Source organism: Chelon labrosus (genome assembly GCF_963514085.1).
Source record: "Chelon labrosus genome assembly, chromosome: 11".
NCBI classification, from domain to species: domain Eukaryota; kingdom Metazoa; phylum Chordata; class Actinopteri; order Mugiliformes; family Mugilidae; genus Chelon; species Chelon labrosus.
This window is the reverse complement of record NC_140344.1, coordinates 30317584-30341794: the sequence shown is the minus strand read 5'-3', so window position 1 is coordinate 30341794 and position 24211 is coordinate 30317584. Positions and strand designations below refer to the sequence as shown.

The following is a 24211-nucleotide window of genomic DNA, read 5'->3' as shown; positions in this document are numbered from 1 at the left end:
CACCCATAAGGCCAGCCAGGTGAGACAGCCAGGTGATGCACACAGGTGATTAGTGGAGTAGTGAAGACGGATGATGCCTCCATTCGGTGTCTGGTGGATCCTTGCAGTTATATCTCAGATGATCTGTTGGTTAACTTCTGTGTTAGGCTGAGCACATTTTTTACTTAGTGTTGTTTTTAATATTTTTGATGGCAAAATAAAACTGCCAAATCTAAACCCATCCACTCTCCCACTGTCGCCACCTGATCCAACATTAACCATTATTGTGTCAACATTAATAGCATAAATGAGGGCTCCTCCAGGATATCTTCTGGACTTTTTCGTGGAGACTTAATGTTGGAGTTCTTTTTTTCTTAGTATGAGAATGGGGACTGTCCAAAGCTTAACTTGTAGTAGATTTGTCTTGGAACTTAGTAGGTTCAAGCTTGCCACATGAGGTAAATTTCCATGTTTTAGAACTCTCCTTGTGTAGAAAGCCTCCGGGTGTTGATATGACCATCACCACTTTATTATTTTTTGTAATGGTAACCCTGGGATGGTGTGTGACGTTTAGTGTTGTGGGTAAGAGAGAGGAGAAGCAGAGGCAGCGAGAGTAGCCATGGCTAACCGCTAAAGCTAACAGACCAAAGCTGATTAAGTGAGAATGAGATGTAAGATTCACAAGGAGCAATGTGGGACAAGTGGTTGAGTAAAATTATGGAAGGAATTCACTGCTATGCACAGAAAGATTGGTGTGTAGCAGTGTTCATAGAGGAGGACATGTCCATGACTGAAGTCATTTTAGTCTTTTTACTCTCTGAGAGCTCCTTAAGAAAATCTAAGTGGATCTTTAGAAAACCAGTTATAGTGTACAATAGGTCTGTATTTCATTTATCTTGTAATATGTGTAATGAGGTGCCTACTCAATATTTCCTTTAAATGACTAATCACTAAAGTAATAAATAATATTTCAGTTTTATGTTTGTCTTCAGGATCATGAACATTGATCTGTGATCAGTTCATCCTCCAGAGCCTCAGACTAGAGGAGGCTGCTTCCACTGATTCACACTCAAACCATTTCATATTCATGTTTATTATTATTTGGATTCATGTTTACAAATAATATATAAAATGAAAAAAAATAAAAAACATAGTAAAGTAGAAATTGTACATTTTCTAGGTTTGACTTGTTAAACATGTTTAAATGAGCCACGATGGTTCCATGCTGGCTGGTTATAAAGGGAGTCAGAGACACAGTTTATTAGGGACTGGGTTAGTTAGGACATGTTAGTGCTTACTGGGAAAATAGAAAAGTATCTAAAGCTAAAAGACTCAGGTTTCATTCCTTCCTAACATGAGTCTGTCAGTGTTCTGACTGAAGCAATCAGCTGTTGTTTATCATGAGTTTCAGATGTTCATGACATTAGTTTAGTTTAATGTTCGATTAGTGACGACAGCTTAGATTAACTAATTATACTCTGTCACTATATGATAATAAGAGCTGCTAATGATCTCTGGGTTAGTATCTGAACAGTAGCTGAACTGTCATCACCTTTCATCTTGGACAGAATCAGATGAAGAGGAGGAGAATCCACTTTGTTTTTAAAAAAGTGTCAACGTCACTGAAGGCGTTTCGTGGCGCAGATGAGGAGAAGCTGCTTCAGGTGAAGAAACTCACTGCGAAGCTTCACCTGAGACACTGTCTCCGTACTCTGGCAGGACAGGCGTTCTCTCCTGTTGGAGGTGTTTCCTGTACGCTCTCTGGATCACCACTGCTGCCACCTCTTCCTGTTTCCTCCGGAGGGTGCTGTTGATTTGTCCGTACAACACCTGCAAGAAAGAGGTTCAAGTTATAAGTTTAAAGTAGTACTCTTTCTCAGTTTTTATTCTGTTAGACATGTTAAACGTGTCCATTATCCAGACCGTGGGACAGCTGATTCTGTATTGTACATGAATGATAGCTGATGCAGCCTGAAAGTCAAAACGCAGGGCACAGTACCAGCTAAGAGACAGTGACGGATCAAATTATTCTGATTATTACATAAAATATTAAAATGAATCAAACATTGTTCAGTGAATGAAACCTCAGAGACATATTGGTTTAAGATGAAATTAATCATTAATCATTTTCTACATCAGCTGATCCCTAAACAGATAAAACTAACCAGGAGTTCACAGCTTTGACTTCTGAGCTCAGTGTATGAACATATTTTTCTCTACGTTTTATTTTGGGCTAAAGGAGTTTCCTCCATTTATATAGTTCCCAGCTAAGAATTGTAGCACAGGAGGCTTTGACTCGTGAGACACACCCAAAACACAAAAGCTGTGTTGTTTTCTGGGAAAAACTGGACATTGTCAGGTTTTAATGAATGTATCTTGTAGTTTTTTTGTAGTCGATTGACACAATGTTTTTGATTTTATGTGACAGACGTTCTGCGACTCTTTCACTCATCAAACAAAGCTGAATAGAGTCTTACACTGTACCTGCACTGACTGGCCCTGGCTCTGGTGTATATATATGCTTGTGATGAACATGATCATGATCTCCAATATGAATTGTGTTTGAATACTTTTGTTTCGTTCTAATTTTGCCGACAGATGCTCCTTTCAATTTGTACATTTTTCCAAAAGCAAAACAGACAACAACAACGCAGTAGATTGAGAATAATGGAATAGAACAAGACTGGTCATACCCTCTGTAGATTTGTTGTTGTTACAACACAATGACAATGTACGGTATGTCTAGCAAAGATATATGTTTAGAGTATTAGACTAGAATAGAATAGAATAGAATAGAATACCTTGGATGCATTTTTGACCATGAACTTTTCCTCAAGTCTGGCTTTGAGAATATCCATCTCTCCTGCTTTACAAAACACCTGCAGACATAATAATAATAATAATAATAATAATAATAATAATAATAATAATAAAAATAATAATAATATGATGGTGATAATGATAATGATACCTGAGTGGTGAGGCCTTGTAGGACGTCCATACAGTAGACCTGGTCTCCAGGAAGCAGAGGCAGATCCATGTGGATCAGTTTGATGGAGTTTGGTTTGGGAATTCTAAGAGGATCCTTCAGCTCATCACAGAAATCTGAAAGCCGACTGTGGAACACAGTAGTAGAATTCATTAGAGACCATTGAAGACTATTGGAGAGCAGCTCACCTTTATAAAATATAAACTCCAGTCTGTCACTGTGGTTCCCCCTAAACCAGGCCCCATGGCTGAGGACCCTCAGTAATGACACCGATTAGGAATAACCTGACCTGTATTTAGTACTCACCTGTATGGGATGACCTGTGAGGCGTTGGAGTCAAACTTTCTCCAGGTTTTATAAAACATCTCCAGGTGGTCATTGCTCAGTGACTCAGAGTCGTCGGGTTCTCTGGTGTTAAAGGTCTCCAGGATGACGGCTATGAACAGGTGAACCACCAGCAGGAAGAACAGGAGTATGTAGGAGGAGAAGTAGATGATGCCCGCCATCCGGTTGGCACAGCTCCCAGTGGCGTTCAGTCCTTCATCCTTCATGACTGGGTCACAGTCTGGAGGCTGGTTCATGATGGGACTCAGGAGACCATCCCACTGTGATGACGTGGTGACCATGATCAGACTCATCATGCTGTTACCAAACGTCTCAAAGTTAAACATGTCGTCGATCAGCTTTTCCTTCTCTACGAACGCAAAGTGAAACATGCCCATGCTGGAGAAGGTGAACGCGATGAGGAAGAGGAGGAGGCCGATGTTGAAGAGGGCAGGAAGTGACATCATGAAGCCCAGCAGCAGCGTCCGAATCCTTCGGCCAAAGGGCACGAGGTGAAGGATTCGAGTGATACGAGCCAATCGGAGAGTATAGAAAAAGTTGGGGTGGATGAAATACTTTGCAATGACATCTGCAAAGAATAAACCTGCCAGAGACAAATGGAGGTGGTGGTTTAGAAGGAGTTGATGAGGAGACCTAGACATAGACTACAGAAACTACAGAGACCTTCAGACACCTCCAGAGAACATAGACTACAGAGACTTACAGGGACTAAAGAGACCTACAGAGACGTACAGAGACTACAGAGATTATAAAGACCTACACAGAACATAGACTACAGAGACCTACAGAGATTAAAGAGACGTACAGAGACCTACTGAGACCTACAGATTCTACTGAGATGTACAGAGACTACAGAGATTACAAAGACCTACACAAAACATAGACCTACAGAGACCTACAGAGACTAAAGAGATGTACAGAGACCTACTGAGACCTACAGAGTCTACAGAGACATACGGAGACTACAGAGATTACAAAGACCTACACAGAACATAGACTACAGGGACCTACAAAAACCTATAGAGACTACAGAGACCTCAGACTACGTGAACCTACAGAAAACTACAGAGACTATAGAGATTTACAGAGTTTACATAGACTACAAAGACCTACAAAAACGACAGAGACCAACAGAGACCTCATGGCCATAGCTGTTCTCCTTGGGGTGATGATATGATTCTGTATGTTTAGATATATTAATGTAACTATAGGTTGATAATATGAAAACAGGGGAGGAGTGAGACCTCTTCACACAGTTTGGACTGTTGATGGATGAAGATGTTTCTACAAAGGGTGCAACAGAAGAATTCAGAAATGGGACACTTGTATAACAACATGTATGATCATTGGTCTTAACCAGCAGAGCTAAAATAATGACAGCAAACTGTTTATTGCAGTCTGAAGCAGTGACTCACAGCTCACGGACAAACTGGACTTAGAGTACATTTTTTTTCTGTCTGATCATTTTCCTGGTCTTTAATTTTCTTTAGTATCATAGTGTTCCGCAGATAGTTGTCGGTACATCAGTACAACACACAGGCCACACAGTCAGACTAACCTGTGACTAACCTGCAGAGTATATGATGATGATCACAAAGTCGAGGACGTTCAAGCTGCTCTGGAAGTAGAGCTTTCTGAGAGCTATGACCTTCAGGAAGAACTCAATGAGGAAGATGATGGCAAATATGAACAAGATCCAGTACAAGATTTCTTCTTTCTCCATGCTCTGATCATCTGTTTCAAACATCATAGCTAAAACATTGAGGCAGATCACCACCACCATGAAGATCTCATAGGACGGAGAAGTGACGAGGTCAAAGAGACAAGCCTGACATTGATTCTGGAGACAGAGAGGAAACATAGTGTTACAGCGGGATGATGAAGGACATCAAGATTTAAAACTTATTCATATTTATTAAAGGTATCTGTTAATTGATTACTGTCAGGAAGTCTTCATAGGCCTGCTACTTAAAGGAGATCTCAAAGGTCAGGACGTCCTGTCCATGAATTTCATTCACTTAAATTCCAACACCTCCTCCATCATTATGAGGGATGTGATCTGAAGATTTTGACTCTGCTGAGCCATGAGACATTGTCATGGAAAGTTTATTGTTGATTTCAGTGAAAATATGTTTGAAGAGTGTTGAGACCACCAGACAGACAGAGCACATGTTGATATCCAGGTAAAGTGTGAAGAACCTGCAGGAACCTGGAGGAGCCTGGATTCTGGTATGAACCCACCTGAGGTCGTGAACCAATTGGCTTTGGTTCCTGAGAGAAGCGTTTCTTCACAGCGCTCCAGTATTTCTGCTGATCCTCCGTCATGAAAACATGTTTCCCTCCAAAGTAAAGATCAGAGTGGAGAGAAATGTTAACTAACAAGATAATGAACACATTCAGCATCAACTGTGGAGCTTCTGAACTTCAAACTGTCATGGTGACCATTGATAAGACTTATCTCGTCTCTGTGCTGGTGCAGCGTGTCGATGAAGACTCTGATAAAGAGGTTGAAGATGAAGAAGGTGATGATGATGAAACCAATAAAGTACAGGAATATGTACAGGCTGGCCTCATACATCGGCTGATCCTCCACCTACACACACACACACACACACACACACACACACACACACACACCAGCTTCAGTACCAGGACTTGGGCCAGGACCAGTACCATAACCAGAACCAGTACCAGTACCAGAACCAGAACCAGAACCAAAACCAAAACCAGAACCAGTACCAGATCCAGAATTAGTAGTATAAGTATCAGAATCTGTGAGGGAAATTCTTAAATTGTCCCTTATTATTTTAATATTATATATGAAACCTAACATTTGTGGATGCCACAGTATGTAAGGTGGAAGCTTGTGGTATGGTCAGAAGCTCTGCCTTATGATAATCATGTGGTTGCAAGGTATGAATGGATATGTTGTTGTATGTATGCTCCATTGTGTAATATGTTGTGTGAATTAACATAAGGAACTAACTTTAAGGAGTTCATCCTGAAGGGGAAATTGAGGTACCTCTTCCGTGTATATGTGTTCTGGAAAAAGGTCACTGTATATCATACAATGATGGTTAAAGTGAAGGAGAAGTGTTATGTGTGTCATGAGATGTTAGTACAATGAGTTGTGTCAAGTCATATGTAATCTTATGATGTGACTACAGATATGAACATTGTTTAGGATAGTATAAAAGCTGAGGAGAGACTGCCTCTCTTCAGTCATCATCTGTCGCTGATGAGTGGCTCTCGCTTGCAAGCAATAAAGGTTTTCTAGAAAATAAATACTGTGTCATAACGTGGTGTTTTGACCAACTCTCATCTGCACTAGACAAGCGACTGATTTTCAGTTGCCACGACAAATCAGAATCAGAACCAGTGCCAGTGCCAGTACCAGAACCAGAACCAGAACCAGTACCAGATCCAGAATTAGTAGCATATGTATCAGAATCAGAATCAGAATCAGTACCAGAACCAGAACCAGTACCAGAACCAGTACCAGATCCAGAATTAGTAGCATATGTATCAGAATCAGAATCAGAATCAGTACCAGAACCAGAACCAGTACCAGTACCAGTACCAGATCCAGAATTAGTAGCATAAATATCAGAATCAGAATCAGAATCAGACCAAGAACCAGTACCAGTGCCAGATCCAGAATTAGTAGCCTAAGTATCAAAATCAGTACAAGTACCAGTACCAGTACCAGTACCAATACCAGATCCAGAATTAGTAGCTTAAGTATCAGAATCAGAATCAGTACCAGTACCAGTACTAGAACCAGAACCAGAACCAGTAGCAGTGGGTGCACTGACCACTCTGGAGTCCACAGCTTGGTACATGATGTCCTTCCAGCCTGCAGATGCTGCCTGCAGAGAGTCACTCAAATCAGAATCTGTCTGAGTGTTATTTTTATGTAGCATAAATACTGAGATGTGATTGGCTGGGTGGTGTCTACAGACTATTTGTACTAACCATGAGCAGCAGGGTCAGGTAACTCGCTAGCACATTGTCAAAGTTAAAGTTGGCGGTTTTCCAGCGGATTTCTGTGAAGTTTTGCTCGATTAGTGAGAAACAGCTGGACTTGTTGTTGACCAGGTCAGAATGGATCAGCTTATTTGAAGTGTCATTGAAACAGTATGAAAACTTTCCTGCCAACAGATTGACGCCCAGGACAGAGAAGATCATCCAGACGACCAGATGCACCAGCAGCACATCAACCAAGGATGGGAGGGTTAACCTTAGCGACCTCAGCACCACCTGCACAGACAGACGGGAAGTGATTGGATCCAAGTTATTAACTGGATGGAAATAAACTATGGACCTCTGTTATTGGTCACAAATAACTGAGAGCCCTAAAACACCTGAGACTGGGAAGGTCCTAAACAACACAATATCATTGTGAACTACAATAACATCTGTCTCACCTTCAGGCCCTGGAAGCGAGACAGAGCTCTCAGTGTCCTCAGAGCTCTCAGAGATCTCAGAGGAAGGCTGGAGTATCCCAACATGCCAAGGACCACAGGGACTAGAGACGCCTGGAAGACAAAACACACCTGTTGATAGCATCATAGTACAGGTGAGCAAAGAAGGTTGGCTCTCCATGTGTAGAAACCAGCACAGATTCAGAAGTTAACCAGTGTTGGTTTATTCATCGAAAGTAAAATAAGTCAGAGTCAATCAACTCTGTTGTCTTTGAACTTAAATGTGTGTTTTCACTTCACTTTCTATGTAACCAGGTTAGAGGAGCAGACAGGTTCTAGATTAACCCAGATCCACTAGACAAAGTGGACTTTAGGGTTCATGTTATAAAGAGTGCATTTATTAGGTTTAAAGAAGATTCATCAACATTTGGGTGAATCCTCTTGTTGAGTCAGACGTTCAGATTGATGCTGCTGTATGCTGAAAATGAAGCTTGTTAGCCTAGCTTAGCATACGCACTGGAAACAGCTGGAAACTGTTCCTTCACTCCTGCTGCCATGGTTACTTTCAGAAGGCTGCCTCCTGTTACAATGATTTAACTCCAATCTGTGTCATCGATCATGTTCTTACATCTAGGACAAGGAAATCCAGCCAGCACCAGACGCTGGTGAAGTATCTCTTGAATCCCAAAGCGATCCATTTGAGGAGCATCTCAACCAGGAAAAGGATGGTGAACACCTGGTCCGCTTTGTCCAGAACCATCTGTAAGACTGAACGCTGCTCCAAGTGGACGTCTTCATACACCTATTCACAAACACACTTATCTTATTACCCACTCTGTCTGTAGTGGTGCAGCTATTCAGTTAGAATACGATAGAATAGAAGTTTTATTGTCATTGTCATTCAAAGAACAAAATACAGTTTAGCAGCTCTCTGGTTCAGCAGCAATAAAACTAAAGGCTATAGCAGCAACACACAAGAAAATGTTTAATATATACAAATAAAATCACACAGTAGCGCACACATGAATGTAATTAGTAACAGTGGTGAATTAAACTGGTATGGCATAGCAGCATCATGAACCAGTGAAAAAATAATAATAATAAAACTAACAATAGTGCAATTTTGTCTATAGAGTGCAGGTGGACTAGGGAGTAGGTATCTACAGTCCCAGACGAAAGCCAACAAATAATAACTTGTAGTTGAGCAATTGGAATCAGAAATGGTTTATATGAAAGGCAAAGGTCTCTAGATTATGCTTAGTATAACAAAATAAAGCCTTATCATTCATTCATTTTTATCATCAATTAGGACAGAATAGTCAGATTTTGCGTGAACAAAAGTCTTATCGCATACACAAATAACGAACGTTAAAAATTATACATTATTTTGAATACACAAACATGCTACAATAACATCAGAACATAACATGAACACAACATGGTGCCTTGGGTGAAAGAATTAATATCGTGTATGTCTCCCATTAGCTTGGAGGACTTCATCCATGCGTTTTGGCAATGACTCAAATAACTTGTGGATGAAGTCATCTGGAATGGCAAACAAAGCAGTCTTGCAGGACTTCATCAGGAATTCATCAAGATTCTCATCTTCAAAGCCTCCCCCTTCATCTTACACCAGAAATGCTCAATAATGTTCACGTCTGGTGACTGGGTTTGCCAATCCTGGAGCACCTTGACCTTCTTCACTTTCAGGAACTTTGATGTGGAGGCTGAAGTATGAGGAGGAGCGCCATCCTGCTGAAAAATGTACCCTCTCTTGTGGTTTGGACTGTAATGGGCAGCAAGAATTTCTTGATACTTCAGGCTGTTGATGTTGCCATCCATTCTTCAGATCTCTCGCACAAATACTGGATGTAATCCCAAACCATGATTTTTCCTCCACCAAACTTGACTGATTTCTGGGTAAATCTTGGGTCCATGCAGGTTCCAACATGTCTTCCAGAGTATTAGATGATTCATCCTTTCTGCAAGCTGTGTGCCTTGGCAAATGCAAGACGATTTTGTAGTTATTTCCTTCTGTTAAATGCTGGTCTGTGAGCACTAATTCGGCCATGGAGGCCACTGCATGAGAGAATTTGACAAACTGTTCTTGTAGATACAGGGGTTTTTGGTGACCAGTTCTCATGTAGCTATGCTGCGGCTGAAAAAGGGCTGGCCCTGGACTGTCGAAGCAACAAACGGTCCTCTCAAACAGTTGCCTTACGGGGTCTGCCTGACCTGGGCCTGTCATGAACTTCAAATGTCTTCAAATCTTGTTCTTTTCTTCTCCACTTGATGTTTGGATACGTTGAAGATGTCTGCCACTTCAGCAGCAGACTTGGTTTTCTGCCATTTTGAAAAAATTGCACCTCAAAGCAAAATCAACTCCTCCTAGCCCATTCATCCAATTCTCACCAAACTTGGCATGTATCTAATAATAATAATAATAATAACTAGATGATTGCAAGTGATCATAAAGGGGTCCATGCCGTGGCGAAGTCGTCCCCGAGCGGGTCGCAGAGGCATAAGCGGATCGGACAAGGCCTGAAAGGAGGCAAAGTGTCCGCAGAGGAACCCTTTGGCTGACTGGTGGTTTGTGAGATCTAAACATATAGTCGTTGTAGCGCCCTCTACTGCCTGAATTTCACAAAACTTGGCATGATTGTACGCAAGCATATTACATTGCCGGTTGCTAAGTTTCATAAGGATTGGGTGAATACTTCAAAAGTTATAGGTCTTAAAGTCATATGAAATGTGTCTGTGTTACCTATATGATCCAAAACGTAAATTGGCTTATTATAGCGCCACCTAGCTGTAGGCATGTGTATTGACACCTTGGCAAAGTGACATGCTAGGACTTCTACCAAGTTACCAGGTTTGATGCCTTTCGCCCTTGCAGTTTGTCCTGGGCAGACAATTTTAGGGAAACGGAAAAAATAAAATCAATAGGGATGCTGCAATTCGTTGCATGGACCCCTAAAAATAAATAAATAAATAAATAATAATAATAATAATAATAATAATAATGTGTTTACCAGAGCTGCACAGCTGAGCACGATGATGAAGATGATGAAGGCCTCAAAGTATCTGTGTTGTACGATGTAGAGAAGGGATCTCCGGAACATAGACCAGACCCTCCCTGGACCCTGGGACATGTCTATGTCCTGGAAAGGACAACAGCAGTAGCACCCTAAAACACACACACACAGACACACACACACACACACACACACACACACACACACACACACACACATGCTCAGGCTCATCAGAACTGTCACTATCAATGATTGGCTCCTCTACTTCTGTGTGTGTGGGGGGGGTGTAGTTTAGTGTATAGTTACTATGACAGCAGCAGTCTTCAGGAGTGTTTCCTCTCTGACCTCCTCCTCCTCTTCCTCCTCCTACTTCTTCTTCTTCCTCCAGTGACTGAACAAACAGAGTCTATCGTCAGTTCCTTCCTGAAACCACCACTACAGGTACTACTACTACTACTACTACTACTACTACAGCTACTACAGCTACTACAACTACACTGCTACTACTGCTACTACTACTACTACTACAGTACTACTACTACTACTCCTACAGCTACTACAACTACACTATTACTACTACTACGACAGTACTACTACAGTACACATTGAGTTGCCTCTTGGTATGAAATGCGCTATATAAATAAAAATGCCTTGCCTTGCCTTGCCTTACACTACTACTACTACTACTACTACTACAGCTACTACAACTACACTACTACTACTACTACTACAGCTACTACTGCAGCTACTACAACTACACTACTACTACTACTACTACTACTAATACTACTAATACTACTACTACCACTACAGTACTACTACTACTACTACTACTACAAACTACATTCAGGCCAACGTCAAAATAAAAAAGGTGTGTAAACAAAAAAAGCGTACATATAAATAAATAAAATGATTGATGTACTCAATGAAACAGGTGAATATGTCCTACCTGATGCTTTTTCTTTTCTTCACTTTCAGGCACTTTGAATTTGATCTCAGCCTCAGTGTCAGGGTCACTGCTGTGGTTGTCATGGTTATCATCAAGGATCACCAGGTCTGAGGTCACAAGGGTCAATGCCAGGTAGTCTTTACTGCTGTCCTTCTTAATGTCAGCTGTTAACAATAAAATACACAATTAAGATAAGATAAGATAAGATAAGATAAGACTTTATTCATCCCCGTGGGGAAATTAGGGATTAATTAAATAAATTACTAGAAAACACATGAAACAACACAAAAAACAAAAAAAAACAAAAAAAAAAACAACTAAAGCAGCCAGATAGAACTTGAAATATAAATGACAGAAAAATAACCTCTGGGACTGGGGTCAACTTGGTCCCTCTTTCCCAGCAACGTCAGAGTACGTCCTAGGTTCCAGGGCTGGTTTAGGCTGGTCTGGAGGTTGTTTGTTCTTTTTAGAGCTGACAGTTTATCATTACTGACTGAGCTCAACAACAAATTTAGGAACACATTCAGGACCTGACAAGAGATCACGAACACATTCAGGACGAAAACTAGACCAGGAACACATTCAGTACCAAAACTAGACTAGGAACACATTCAGTACCAAAACTAGACTAGGAACATATTCATAACAAAAACTAGACCAGGAACAGACTAGGGACACATTCAGGATGAAAACTAGACCAGGAACATATTCAGTACCAAAACTAGATCAGGAACACATTCAATCGTTTGAAACATTCTGTTCTCTACTCCAGCAGTTACACTTTTCAGCTTCCAATCAGCAGCAACTCAATATTAATGGAAGTTCAGCAAGAAATCACAAAATGAACAACAGAGAAATCTAGTGGGGCAGGGTGGTTAGGGTTAGGGTTAGTGGGGCAGGGTAGTGGATGTGCTGAGGCAGGGTGGTGGATGTGGTGGGGCAAGGTGGTGGATGTAGTAGGGCAGGGTTGTGGATGTAGTGGGGCAGGATGGAGGATGTAGTGGGGTAGGACGGAGGATGTAGTGGGGTAGGATGGAGGATGTAGTGGGGTAGGGTCGTAGATGTAGTGGGGTAGGATGGAGGATGTAGTGGGGTAGGGTCGTAGATGTAGTGGGGTAGGACGGAGGATGTAGTGGGGTAGGATGGAGGATGTAGTGGGGTAGGGTCATAGATGTAGTGGGGTAGGATGGAGGATGTAGTGGGGTAGGGTCATAGATGTAGTGGGGTAGGACGGAGGATGTAGTGGGGTAGGGTCATAGATGTAGTGGGGTAGGGTCGTAGATGTAGTGGGGTAGGACGGAGGATGTAGTCGGGTAGGACGGAGGATGTAGTGGGGTAGGGTAATGGATGTAGTGGGGTAGGGTCGTAGATGTAGTGGGGTAGGACGGAGGATGTAGTGGGGTAGGATGGAGGATGTAGTGGGGTAGGGTCATAGATGTAGTGGGGTAGGATGGAGGATGTAGTGGGGTAGGGTCATAGATGTAGTGGGGTAGGACGGAGGATGTAGTGGGGTAGGATGGAGGATGTAGTGGGGTAGGGTCATAGATGTAGTGGGGTAGGACGGAGGATGTAGTGGGGTAGGGTCGTAGATGTAGTGGGGTAGGACGGAGGATGTAGTGGGGCAAGGTAGTGGATTTAGTGGGGTAGGATGGAGGATGTAGTGGGGCAGGGTAGTGGATGTAGTGGGGTAGGATGGAGGATGTAGTGGGTTAGGACGGAGGATGTAGTGGGTTAGGACGGAGGATGTAGTGGGGCAGGGTAGTGGATGTAGTGGGGTAGGACGGAGGATGTAGTGGGTTAGGATGGAGGATGTAGTGGGGTAGGATGGAGGATGTAGTGGGGCAGGGTAGTGGATGTAGTGGGGTAGGACGGAGGATGTAGTGGGGTAGGATGGAGGATGTAGTGGGGTAGGATAGTGGATGTAGTAGGGCAGGCTTGTGGATGTAGTAAGGCAGGATGGAGGATGTAGTGGGTTAGGACGGAGGATGTAGTGGGGTAGGACGGAGGATGTAGTGGGTTAGGATGGAGGATGTAGTGGGTTAGGACGGAGGATGTAGTGGGTTAGGATGGAGGATGTAGTTGGGTAGGACGGATGATGTAGTGGGGTAGGATGGAGGATGTAGTGGGGTAGGATGGAGGATGTAGTGGGGCAGGATGGAGGATGTAGTGGGTTAGGACGGAGGATGTAGTCGGGTAGGACGGAGGATGTAGTGGGGCAGGACGGAGGATGTAGTGGGGCAGGATGGAGGATGTAGTGGGGCAGGATGGAGGATGTGGTGTGGCAGAAACAGTCTGTTTACAGCGTCCTCTTAAATCCCGTTAATCTGGTGTCATAACCATATCAAAACATCAACCAGGATGGATGAAACCACTAAGACTCACCAGCAGGTTACCAAGGACCACAACCACCATGTAGAACATCAAACATGTGCCTTGACCAGAGACCTCCATGCAGTCCCACATGGTCTCCACCCACTCTCCACACAGGACCCTGAAGACCACGAGGAAGCTGTGGAACAAGTCGTTCATGTGCCAGCGAGGAAGTTCACAGTCGGCTGCGTTGGTGTCCATGAAGTCCTTCTGGAAGATGTGGTGGCCAACCACACTGAAAAGGAAGACCAGGACGACCAGAACCAGGGTCAGGCTCCCCACTGATGTCCAGACCATCTTCAACAACATGTGGAGGGTCGGCCACCACCGGGACAGCCTCAGGGTCCTCAGCTGGACACAGGAGACAGGGGAGGACACAGTGAGGGAAGTAAGGGCATGGGGAGACAGGGAAGGACAGTGGGAGAAAGGAAAGGACAAAGGAGACAGAGGAGGAAAAAGGACACAGGGAAATTTGGAATGAAGGTGATGAAGATGACGAAGAAGATGATGAACTGACCAGCACACTCAGCCCCCGTATGTCCAGAACTAGCTCCAACAAACTGAGGACAACCAGAAGGAAGTCGAAGACGTTCCAGCTCACCTGGAATTACAATAATCACGTTTCCATGGGAACAAGTGTCAATCATTTAATAACACAAGTTTCCAATCATTTGAATAATCTCGTACAGCCGATGAGACGTCTGACCTGGAAGTAGTCGTACGGACCCAACGCCACAAGTTTGAGAAACATCTCAGCCGTGAAGATCCCTGTGAAGACCTGCAGAGGACAGAGGTCAGAGGGCAGGAGACTTAGGAGGACAGAGGACTGATGACTGAGAAGGACAGAGTTCAGAGGTCAGGAGACTGAAAAGAACAGAGGACTGATGACTGAGGAGGACAGAGGTCAGGAGACTGAGGAGGACAGAGGTCAGGAGACGGAGAAAGACAGAAGTCAGGAGACTGAGAAAGACAGAGGTCAGAGGTCAGGAGACTGAAGAGGACAGAGGTCAGGAGACTGAGGAGGACAGATGACAGAGATCAGGAGACAGAGGAGGGCAGACATCAGAGGTCATGAGAGTGAGGAGGACGGAGGTCAGGAGACTGAGAAAGACAGAGGTCAGAGGTCAGAGGTCAGGAGGCTATGGGGTAGGGACAAGTCCTGTGCCACCTGTCCTCTACAACAGACTGAGACAATGTTTTGTCTCCATCATTTATTCACTGGAAGCAGGACAGGACTTTTGGACTTTTCCTGTGGACAGATGTTTGTTGGACACTGACCAGATGACCGAAGATCATCAGACTGTGAAACTTCTGTGTCACTGGATAATGCTCCAGGGACATGAAGATGCAGTTGAGGATGAGGCAGATGATGATCATCAGGTCAAAGAATGGGTTCATGACCAGAGAGTAGAGCCACGGTTTGAGCCCCTGACAGCAACTACAACAGATCTTCTTCAGGAGGAGGTCGGTGAAGGTGCAGCATGGACGTCCGTGGTTGTCCTCACCCTCTGAAATAAATAAGCATCTGTCCCATCACAAACATCTGTATGTTCATGTTCCTCTGGATTCATTTTCTCATTTTATTGACAGGCACAGAGAGAAGTATTAACCTTCCATGGGAACAGGGTCTTGGCTCTTCTCCTGTGGTGAGTCCCATGGAGCTGATGGCGCCACCCTGCTGGAGGCCTGTTGGTCCAACATAAAAGCAGGAATTATTATTCACACATTTCTGGGTTTCATTTCTGAACAGATCAGTAGGTCTCATAGTTAAAGATGATCCATTAACACTGAAAAGATCCAACTCACTTGGTCAAAACCATTTCACCAAGACTAATATTCAGATTTATGTTCAACATGTGAGAACAAGCATCAGCTTCATGATTATTCAGGAGAATCTGCAGCTTGACTTTCCATTCACATGAAAACCAGGTCAAAGAGCTGAGGGTCAACGCTAAACCTGTAGTGGTTGAGTGAGAGGAGATACCCCTTCCTACCAACAGGTGGCAGTAGTTTTGACTGTTTTGAGTAGCTTTGACTGTGTGAATGTAAACCAGAGCTTCAAACACTGGAATGAGACGAGAATGTAGAGTGAGAGGAGTGTTCTCTGTGTCCTTGACTTGATTGCTTGTTTGTGGCAATTTCACCTCTAGAGATGTTGAAACAGGGTTGTCTCTGGACGCTGGTTGGGGTTAGTTTGTTTCTGGGATTAGTTTGTTCCTGGGGTTAGTTTGTTTCTGAGGTTAGTTTGTTTCTGGGTTAGTTTGTTTCTGGGATTAGTTTGTTCCTGGGGTTAGTTTGTTTCTGGAGTTAGTTTGTTTCTGGGTTAGTTTGATTCTGGGGTTAGTTTGTTTCTGGGATTAGTTTGTTCCTGGGGTTAGTTTGTTCCTGGGGTTAGTTTGTTTCTGTGATTAGTTTGATTCTGGGGTTAGTTCGTTTCTGGGTTAGTTTGATTCTGGGGTTAGTTTGTTTCTGGATTAGTTTGTTCCTGGGGTTAGTTTGTTTCTGTGATTAGTTTGATTCTGGGGTTAGTTTGTTTCTGGGTTAGTTTGATTCTGGGGTTAGTTTGTTTCTGGATTAGTTTGTTCCTGGGGTTAGTTTGTTTCTGTGATTAGTTTGATTCTGGGGTTAGTTTGTTTCTGGGTTAGTTTGATTCTGGGGTTAGTTTGTTTCTGAGGTTAGTTTGTTTCCGGGGTGATATTCCTGCAGTCGACTGATTTGACTGATTTTCTGAAGCGGGAGGAGCTGAACCTGTGACTAAGAATCTGAGTTCTGTGTTGGCATGCCCTGAAGAATCTGTTTTATCAAATAATGTTGGTACAAGTGAATGTTGTCCTCACCCCCTCTTCCTCCTCCTCCTCCTCCTCTCTCCTCTTCAGGAGATCCACAATGCGGTGGAACTCTTCTTCGTTGTCTTTGGCAGCTGCAGCAGCAGCCTCTTCCTGTTCCACCAACGCCATGGCAACCACCGCCACGAAGAGGCTGAGCACAAAGAAACAGGACGGGAAGAAGACGAGCACGAAGACGCTCAGGTAGGATTTACCTGCTGCTCGTAACGTCTGCAGGTAATAGACAGAGACAAACCATTCACAGAGGAGGTTTACTAGAAAAAGACTATTTACTGGGACCAGAGTATTAACTGGGCCAGTTTACTGGAACCAGAGTATTTACTCGGATGGTTTACTGGGACCAGAATATTTGTCGTTGGTTACTCACCAGCCGCATCAGGTTTTCCCTGAAATCGTTCATCATGAGTCTGAACATCGCCAGCAGAGACCAACCAAATGAGTCGTAGCTGGTGTATCCATAGTTGGGGTTCCTCCCCGCCTTTAGACAGACCCAACCTTCCGGACAGACCCTGAATACACCGTCACATGTTATTGCTGTTATTGTTGTCGTTCCTGTCAATGGACGTCACAGATGAACAGATGTTAACTAACCCGGCATCAGACGTGTTCCCACAAAGCAGAGCATCACTGTGATCCGGCAGGAAGTACTGGTTCCCTGTCAGAGATGGAGACAGAGAGACAGAGAGAGAGAGTGAGACAGAGATGGATGGAGACAAACAAAGACAAATTGCAGAGACAGAGAGACAGTCCTCCTCTGCTGTCTCCATCCAGGGACCAGTTCTCTGTGCATCCTTTTTGATCCAACATCAAATGGATGATCCAGGTCCAGTCAGTGATCAGATCAGATCTTGATCAGATTAATTAAATCAGATCAGATCTGCATGTCTCTCTGACTGTGGACAGGTGGACAGTAGTTCCAGGTGTTTATTATCGGACTAATTTAAGATGCTGTTAAATTAAATTTGAGAATGATTCTTTCAAACATAATGAATGAAGTACGACATCTTTATAATCACACAATATATGGAGCTGGACCTGGACCTGGACCTAGACCTGGTTCACATCAATGGACTGTTGACCACAACCGGCTGTAAATCCGTTCAGGTGGTTTTACCTGGACTGTTGATGTATTGGCGGAAGTCAAAGGAACCACTTCCTGTTTCTGTTTTGTTGCCATAGTAACCAGAGGTGAAGTTGACATCCACCAGTGCAGGCGCTATGGCGACACATTTATGGTGCAGGTTTCCCATGAACAGTTGTTGACAAATCACAGCCAAGATGCTGAGGCAGAAAACCATCAGGACGATGACTTCAGTGAGTCTCCTCACTGATTGGACGAGAGCTTCCACCGACTTTTTCAGGCCTGGGGAGGGGTCAACACTTTAATACATCTCCTCAAGGTCTAAGCGTGTTAATGTCTGATTCATCTCTGACAGAATCTCTGTTTGACCCTAATCATTGCTACCGCTGCCCTAGAACCTGCTCCTGAACCTGCTCCAGAACAAGCTCTAGAACCAGCTCTAAAACCAGATCTAGACCCGATTCCAGAACCTGCTCTAGAACCAGCTCCAGAACCAGTTTTGGAACAGATTCTTAGAGTCTCTGACCTGGGACGACGGCAAAGATCTTCAGCACTCGAGGAATTGTCATCAGAACAGAAAACTTCCCCAAATCTACAAACTCTGCCAAGCATCTGAAACACAGGGACACTGTCATCATCATCATCATCATCATCATCATCAGAACTGATCAGTAATATTTTCTTATCAAATGGAGGATCAACTGTCTGTAGTCATGTGATCTAGTTCTTTACAGTCAGATGTTCTACAGATGTTCTACTGCTGAACCTGACTCATTTATCCAGATGTTGAAGGAGGTCTTCAGTTCTCCCTAATCATTCATTTGTCTTGTCATCACAACTGATGAAGAGAGCTACGACTCTTTCTTTAAGAGCTATTCAGGCAGCTGTAGAGAGACTAGATCATTAGAGCTGCTCTCCTTTAACTAACGTGGTTATGTGTGGAGTTAATGAATGAACGAGTGTTGCTGGTGATTACGCCGTGATGATGATCAGGACGTCCAGCCAGTTCCAGGGGTCTCTGAGGAAAGTGAAGCGACCGACACAGAAACCTCTGGACACGACCTTCAGCAGAGCTTCAGACGAGTAGATGGCTGTGAACATGTACCTGTACAAACACAGGTGACGTTAAAACACTTAATTCTATTAATTACTCATTAAAGACCCCTTTACAAAAACCATAAAGACAGAGTGTCATGGGCTCTACAGCCACCAGGGGGTGCTGGCGGGTCATATTGGGTTCCAGAGGGACAGACAGAGACAGTCTTTGTCCCTAAGATAACACCCATTCATGATGAGACGCTTCCTGTTGTGTGTGTGTGTGTGTGTGTGTGTGTGTGTGTGTGTGTGTGTGTGTGTGTGTGTGTGTGTGTGTGCGTGTGTGTGTTAACTCACTCCACAGGTCTGATGCCCACTTGAACGCTGATGAAGACACAGTTCACCAGAATCGCCAACAAGATGAACAATTGGAACAAAGTGAGTTTGTTCAGGAAACTTATGGATGACATTGGTCCTGAAGAGAACTCGTTTAAAATTATCTCAGATTTCAGATTAGTTTCTAGTTTAGTTTGGTTCTCAGCTCCAAGGCCAGAATCTTTTAAAAGGCTCTCATTACTAATGAACAGACATCACTGATTCATGTGATCATTTCTACTAGTGGTTGAATGAATGAGTTAAACTCCTCTTCCACAGATCAGCCCTGTTGAGTAGGTGGTCTTTAATGTGACCCAGGACTCATTGTGTGTTCACACTACCAAAGGAAGGAGGTCACATGTGTCCCAGACCACCTCCACATGTGGACTGAGAGGTTGAACATGTTTGTGTGGACCCAACCAGATGACGATGAGATGAAGGATATGGGTGAAGGAGGATCTTGATGGCGGTCGTCCTCAGAGGGTTGAACGGACTCAACAGGAAACACGACGACTCAGCGTTAAACCTGTGGATGATGTTTTCTTTCTGTTCTTTTCTGACCACCACGAATGTCTGTGGAGATACAGGTCAGAGATCAGAATAAGGTCAAAGATCAGACCAAGGTCAAAGGTCATTTGTTTGTTTTTATTTGTGTCCTTACAAGGCTTGGTCAGCTGACCGTCCCTAAAGATGATTGGACCTGACTCACCCTCTGTGATTGATAGAAAGGGTCCAGCTCTTCCAGGGGGATGCACTGCAGCTGGGGGGGCAGCTCCCCGTAGATGAAGGGGAGGGGCCGTCCAGCCTCCAGGTGAGGGGCTGGTTGGGGAGGGTCCGTCTCTGTTGCCTGGGTGGAACATGGGAACACCAGGTTATTGTGAGTCAGACCTTCCTGTTGTTTTGATCTGTTATTGGTGATGATGATGATGATGATGATGATGCGGTGATCGCTACCCCTTTGCTTTTCTTCCTCCTTTGCTCTTTCTCCTCAGTTTCATGACGTTGTTGGGTTTCCTGCAGCGACGCCGGCGTCAGACATCTGAAGACCTCCGTACCAACAGGGGGCAGCAGTGAAGCCACCGAGACGCCCTGCAGCGCCGCCCGAACCTCCTTGTCTCCTAGCAACCGGCTCCTGTTGAGGTGGAGGTCAGATGAATTTGGAGACTTTCTGTCTAATCGGAATCAGAACCGATCCTTCATTCTGACCCGTCCCCATGCAGAACCACATCTGATGCCGTTGGTTTTTCTAAAGGACCACTTATTATTCTCACTGTACATAAATGACCTCCCAGATATATGTCTCAATCTCAATGTTCAAATGTAAGCAGGTTTGACATCATCTCATCCAAACTCACAAACGCTTTAAACCAGGTCCTCGACTGACTTAATGACCCCGGCCTTAAGCTTAACACACAAAAAATGGTTTGTATGACATTCAGTACCAATTCCAGTTCCTCTGGGTCATATTGGACTCTAATCTGAAAAAGTAGTCAACACTATAAAATTCAACCTGCACAGTTTTAAACAATCCACAAACAATACCTCCACTTCATCATCCTGTCTCATATTCAGTATTGTTTTACAACCTGGTCGTCTGCTGGTGCCACTAAAACCCACAACTACTGTGCCATTCTAGAGAAGTACCATCTATTGAGTTTTAAACAACCAGACATGTCAGAGACTCACAACAAGTAATGAAAATATCATTAAATCTCAAAGCTTGTTGACGGTTAGTCTTTTACCGAGAAGTGATTTTAACCGATGTTATAAATATTAATAAATCAAACTAAAAGTTTTTTCTGTTGTTTTGACTTTAAATCCGACTCACAGCTGTGAAGAGTTCAGTCTCAGCTGATTGGTTCTCCTCAGCAGATGTCCTCTCTCCTTCATCTCTGTCCATGATTTAAAAAAGGACATTGTCTCTGTCTCTCTGTCTCTGTCTCTGTCTGTCCTCTCTGTCTGTGTCTCTGTCCGTTTTCTCTGTCTCTGTCTTTGTCTTTGTCTTAGTTTTTTTTCTTTGTATCTCTGTCTCTGTCTCTGTCTCTGTCCGTTCTCTCTGTCTCTCTACTTGAGTCTTCAACTGCAGCGACAGATAAATGGAGGGGGACACTCCCACATGCTGCATTCAAGTGGTGTTGTATTTTCCACGTTCAGCAGTGAACTCCTTCAGATGGACTCATGGACATCATTAACCCTTATAATGTCCTCCTGATGTCCTGTCATACACCTGTTGTCCTCTGTTGTCCTCTGACCCAGTCTGGTTTGACTGTTTATAAAGTATAAAGTTTAAAGTTATCACCCACCCCTGTGTTTCAACTTTTTAGTCAACTTTATTCCAACTTACAGTGCCTTGCAAAAGTATTCACCCCCCTTGGCATTTTTCGTGTTTTGTTGCCTCACAACCTGGAATTAACATGGATTGTTTGAGGATTTGCATCATTTAATTTACAGAACATGCCCACAACTTTGAAGATGTTTTTTTTTTTTTTTTTTTTTTTTATTGTGAAGCAAACAACAAATAGGACAAAATAACAGAAAAAGTCAATGTGCATAACTATTCACCCCCCTAAAGTCAATACTTTGTAGAGCCACCTTTTGCGGCAATCACAGCTCCAAGTCGCTTTGGATAAGTCTCTATGAGCTTGCCACATCTTACCACTGGGATTTTTGCCCATTCCTCTTTGCAAAACTGCTCCAGCTGCTTCAAGTTGGATGGTGTGCGCTTGTGAACAGCAATCTTTAAGTCTGACCGCAGATTTTCTATTGGATTGAGGTCTGGGCTTTGACTAGGCCATTCCAACACACTGGGGCGCCGAAAAGGGGGGGTAAAGGAGACGGATTCTAGGGGCCCATGATTGAGGGGGGCCCAGAGAGGCCCCTAATGATGATGAAATTATAATACAGAAAAAATAATGACACTAAGTTATTAACTAACATATAATCACAAATGTTTTATTTTCAATGTCCTGGTAACAATAACTTTATTTGTTTTGGAAACATCAACGCCTGCAGGGCCCCCCCCCCTCTATTTATGTAAAATGGTTCAGTCCGACTGGATCAGCTGCAGGTAGCGCACCGGCGGTTTGTCCCACAGCGCCAGCGGTCAAGGAGGAGGAGACGGCAGTAGGCTATGCCTCAAAAATCAGGCAGCCAAAAAAGAAAAGAAAAGAAATTAAGAGAGGAGAAGGAGTGGAAGGGTCGACAATATGTCACCCAGTATTTCAAAAAAAAAAAAAAAAAAAAAGGTGGGTTTGTTAGTTGTGGTGGAAAGTTCTGGAATATTAACTTTGTCCCTGTCTGTGGTCTATAAGATAGCTCCCTTTTCTCACCATGTTAGCTCAAGAAAACTCCGGATTTTTACATTTTACTGCTATATTAGTTAAATAATCAATCCAGTCAAACATTTATCAAGCTGTTCTTATTCAATAATAGTTGATCTCCCCTCTGTCAAAATGAGGCCTCATTGGTAATGGTAATGATAAAATAAATACCATTAAAATGCATAATTGTATGTAAAATAGCATAAAAAAATTTCGCCGCTGTGTTGGGGGGCCCTGTAAAGATTCTTTTCATGGGGCCCAAAATCCCTAGCGGCGCCCCTGCCAACACATTTACATGTTTCCCCTTAAACCACTCAAGTGTTGCTTTAGCAGTGTGTTTGGGGTCATTGTCCTGCTGGGAGGTGAACCTCCGTCCTAGCCTCAAATCACGCACAGAGTGGTACAGGTTTTGCTGGTGGTGATGGTGTAAAAGTCTTTGGTCAGTGAGGGAACGAGGAGTTGACGGGTGTGAGTGAATTGGTGCGTACGGGTCAGCAGGGGGGAGTGGGGGGCAGGGGTCAGCGTTTAATAAGGTCACAGCTCTGGGGAGGAAGCTCTTCCTCCGTCTGCTGGTCCTTGTCTGGAGGCTTCTGAAACGTCTGCCTGAGGACAGGAGGGAAAATAGTCCATGTGCCGGGTGGGAGGAGTCCTTCAGATACAGACAGCGCCTCTTCTGGACGTCCTCAGTGGCAGGGAGTAGAGTTCCTGTGTAAGTAACACACACACTAACACACTAACACGCACACTAACACACCAACACACTAACACACACTAACACACTAACATGCACACTAACACACCAACACACTAACACACACTAACACACAGACTCCCATCAGTTTCTTTCTCAGAGGAACAGAAATTCTTTTTTCTGGCTGATCTCCTAATGAGAACCTCACATCCTGATTTCCTGGAAACACAGAAAGAACAGACTGTCCCACAATAGAACAACTACACACAATAGCACACACACACACATACATGCACAAAGAGATGGTTGTGTATCTGTCCTAAAGAGAGGACTTTGTCCTACAGAGAGGACTTTGTCCCACAGAGAGGACTTTGTCCTTAAGAGCGGACTCTGTCCTAAAGAAAGGACTTTGTCCCACAGAGCGGACTTTGTCCTAAAGAGAGGACTTTGTCCTTAAGAGCGGACTCTGTCCTAAAGAAAGGACTTTGTCCCACAGAGAGGACTTTGTCCTTAAGAGCGGACTCTGTCCTAAAGAAAGGACTTTGTCCCACAGAGAGGACTTTGTCCTAAAGAGAGGACTTTGTCCTTAAGAGCGGACTCTGTCCTAAAGAAAGGACTTTGTCCCACAGAGAGGACTTTGTCCTTAAGAGCGGACTCTGTCCTAAAGAAAGGACTTTGTCCCACAGAGAGGACTTTGTCCTAAAGAGCGGACTTTGTCCTAAAGAGCGGACTCTGTCCTAAAGAGAGGACTTTGTCCTAAAGAGCGGATTCT

The 24211-nt window shown here is 43.7% G+C and overlaps 1 protein-coding gene across 3 annotated transcripts; it reads right to left on the bottom strand.

Annotated features, from left to right (window-relative positions):
- Positions 1–1056: 1056 nt before the first annotated feature.
- Positions 1057–21546, bottom strand: LOC311495108 (sodium channel protein type 4 subunit alpha B-like). Of its 3 annotated transcripts, XM_084554445.1 has the most exons (31): positions 21257–21546; positions 20383–20560; positions 20138–20275; positions 19875–20001; positions 19411–19492; positions 18995–19123; positions 18545–18630; positions 18052–18300; positions 17529–17592; positions 17305–17446; positions 16929–17147; positions 15702–15777; positions 15370–15599; positions 14798–14869; positions 14609–14692; positions 14104–14442; positions 12086–12251; positions 11722–11885; positions 11079–11163; positions 10770–10924; positions 8366–8539; positions 7741–7851; positions 7289–7573; positions 7129–7182; positions 5772–5906; positions 5555–5659; positions 4883–5153; positions 3275–3896; positions 2951–3095; positions 2781–2858; positions 1057–1809 (listed from the first exon to the last, which is right to left on the bottom strand). In XM_084554445.1, the coding sequence occupies exons 1-31, from the start codon at positions 21343–21345 to the stop codon at positions 1654–1656; spliced, it is 5010 nt and encodes a 1669-aa protein (XP_084410571.1). In that variant the 5' UTR covers positions 21346–21546; the 3' UTR covers positions 1057–1653. The 3 variants fall into 3 exon arrangements, with proteins under 3 accessions (XP_084410571.1, XP_084410572.1, XP_084410573.1); XM_084554447.1 differs by lacking the exons at positions 1057–1809; positions 2781–2858; positions 2951–3095 and having other exon boundaries at positions 3769–3896; positions 4872–5153; XM_084554446.1 differs by lacking the exons at positions 19411–19492; positions 19875–20001; positions 20138–20275; positions 20383–20560; positions 21257–21546 and having other exon boundaries at positions 18545–18646; positions 18995–19080.
- Between the last annotated feature and the right edge of the window lie 2665 nt (positions 21547–24211).

Coding starts and splice junctions, on each gene's coding strand:
- LOC311495108 (XM_084554445.1), bottom strand. CDS start 21,345: ATGTCCTTTTTTAAATCATGGACAGAGATGAAGGAGAGAGGACATCTG. Junction 14,870..15,369: donor TGATGATCTTCGGTCATCTG/GTCAGTGTCCAA, acceptor TGTCCTCTGCAG/GTCTTCACAGGGATCTTCAC. Junction 3,096..3,274: donor TCACAGGTCATCCCATACAG/GTGAGTACTAAA, acceptor TGTGTTCCACAG/TCGGCTTTCAGATTTCTGTG.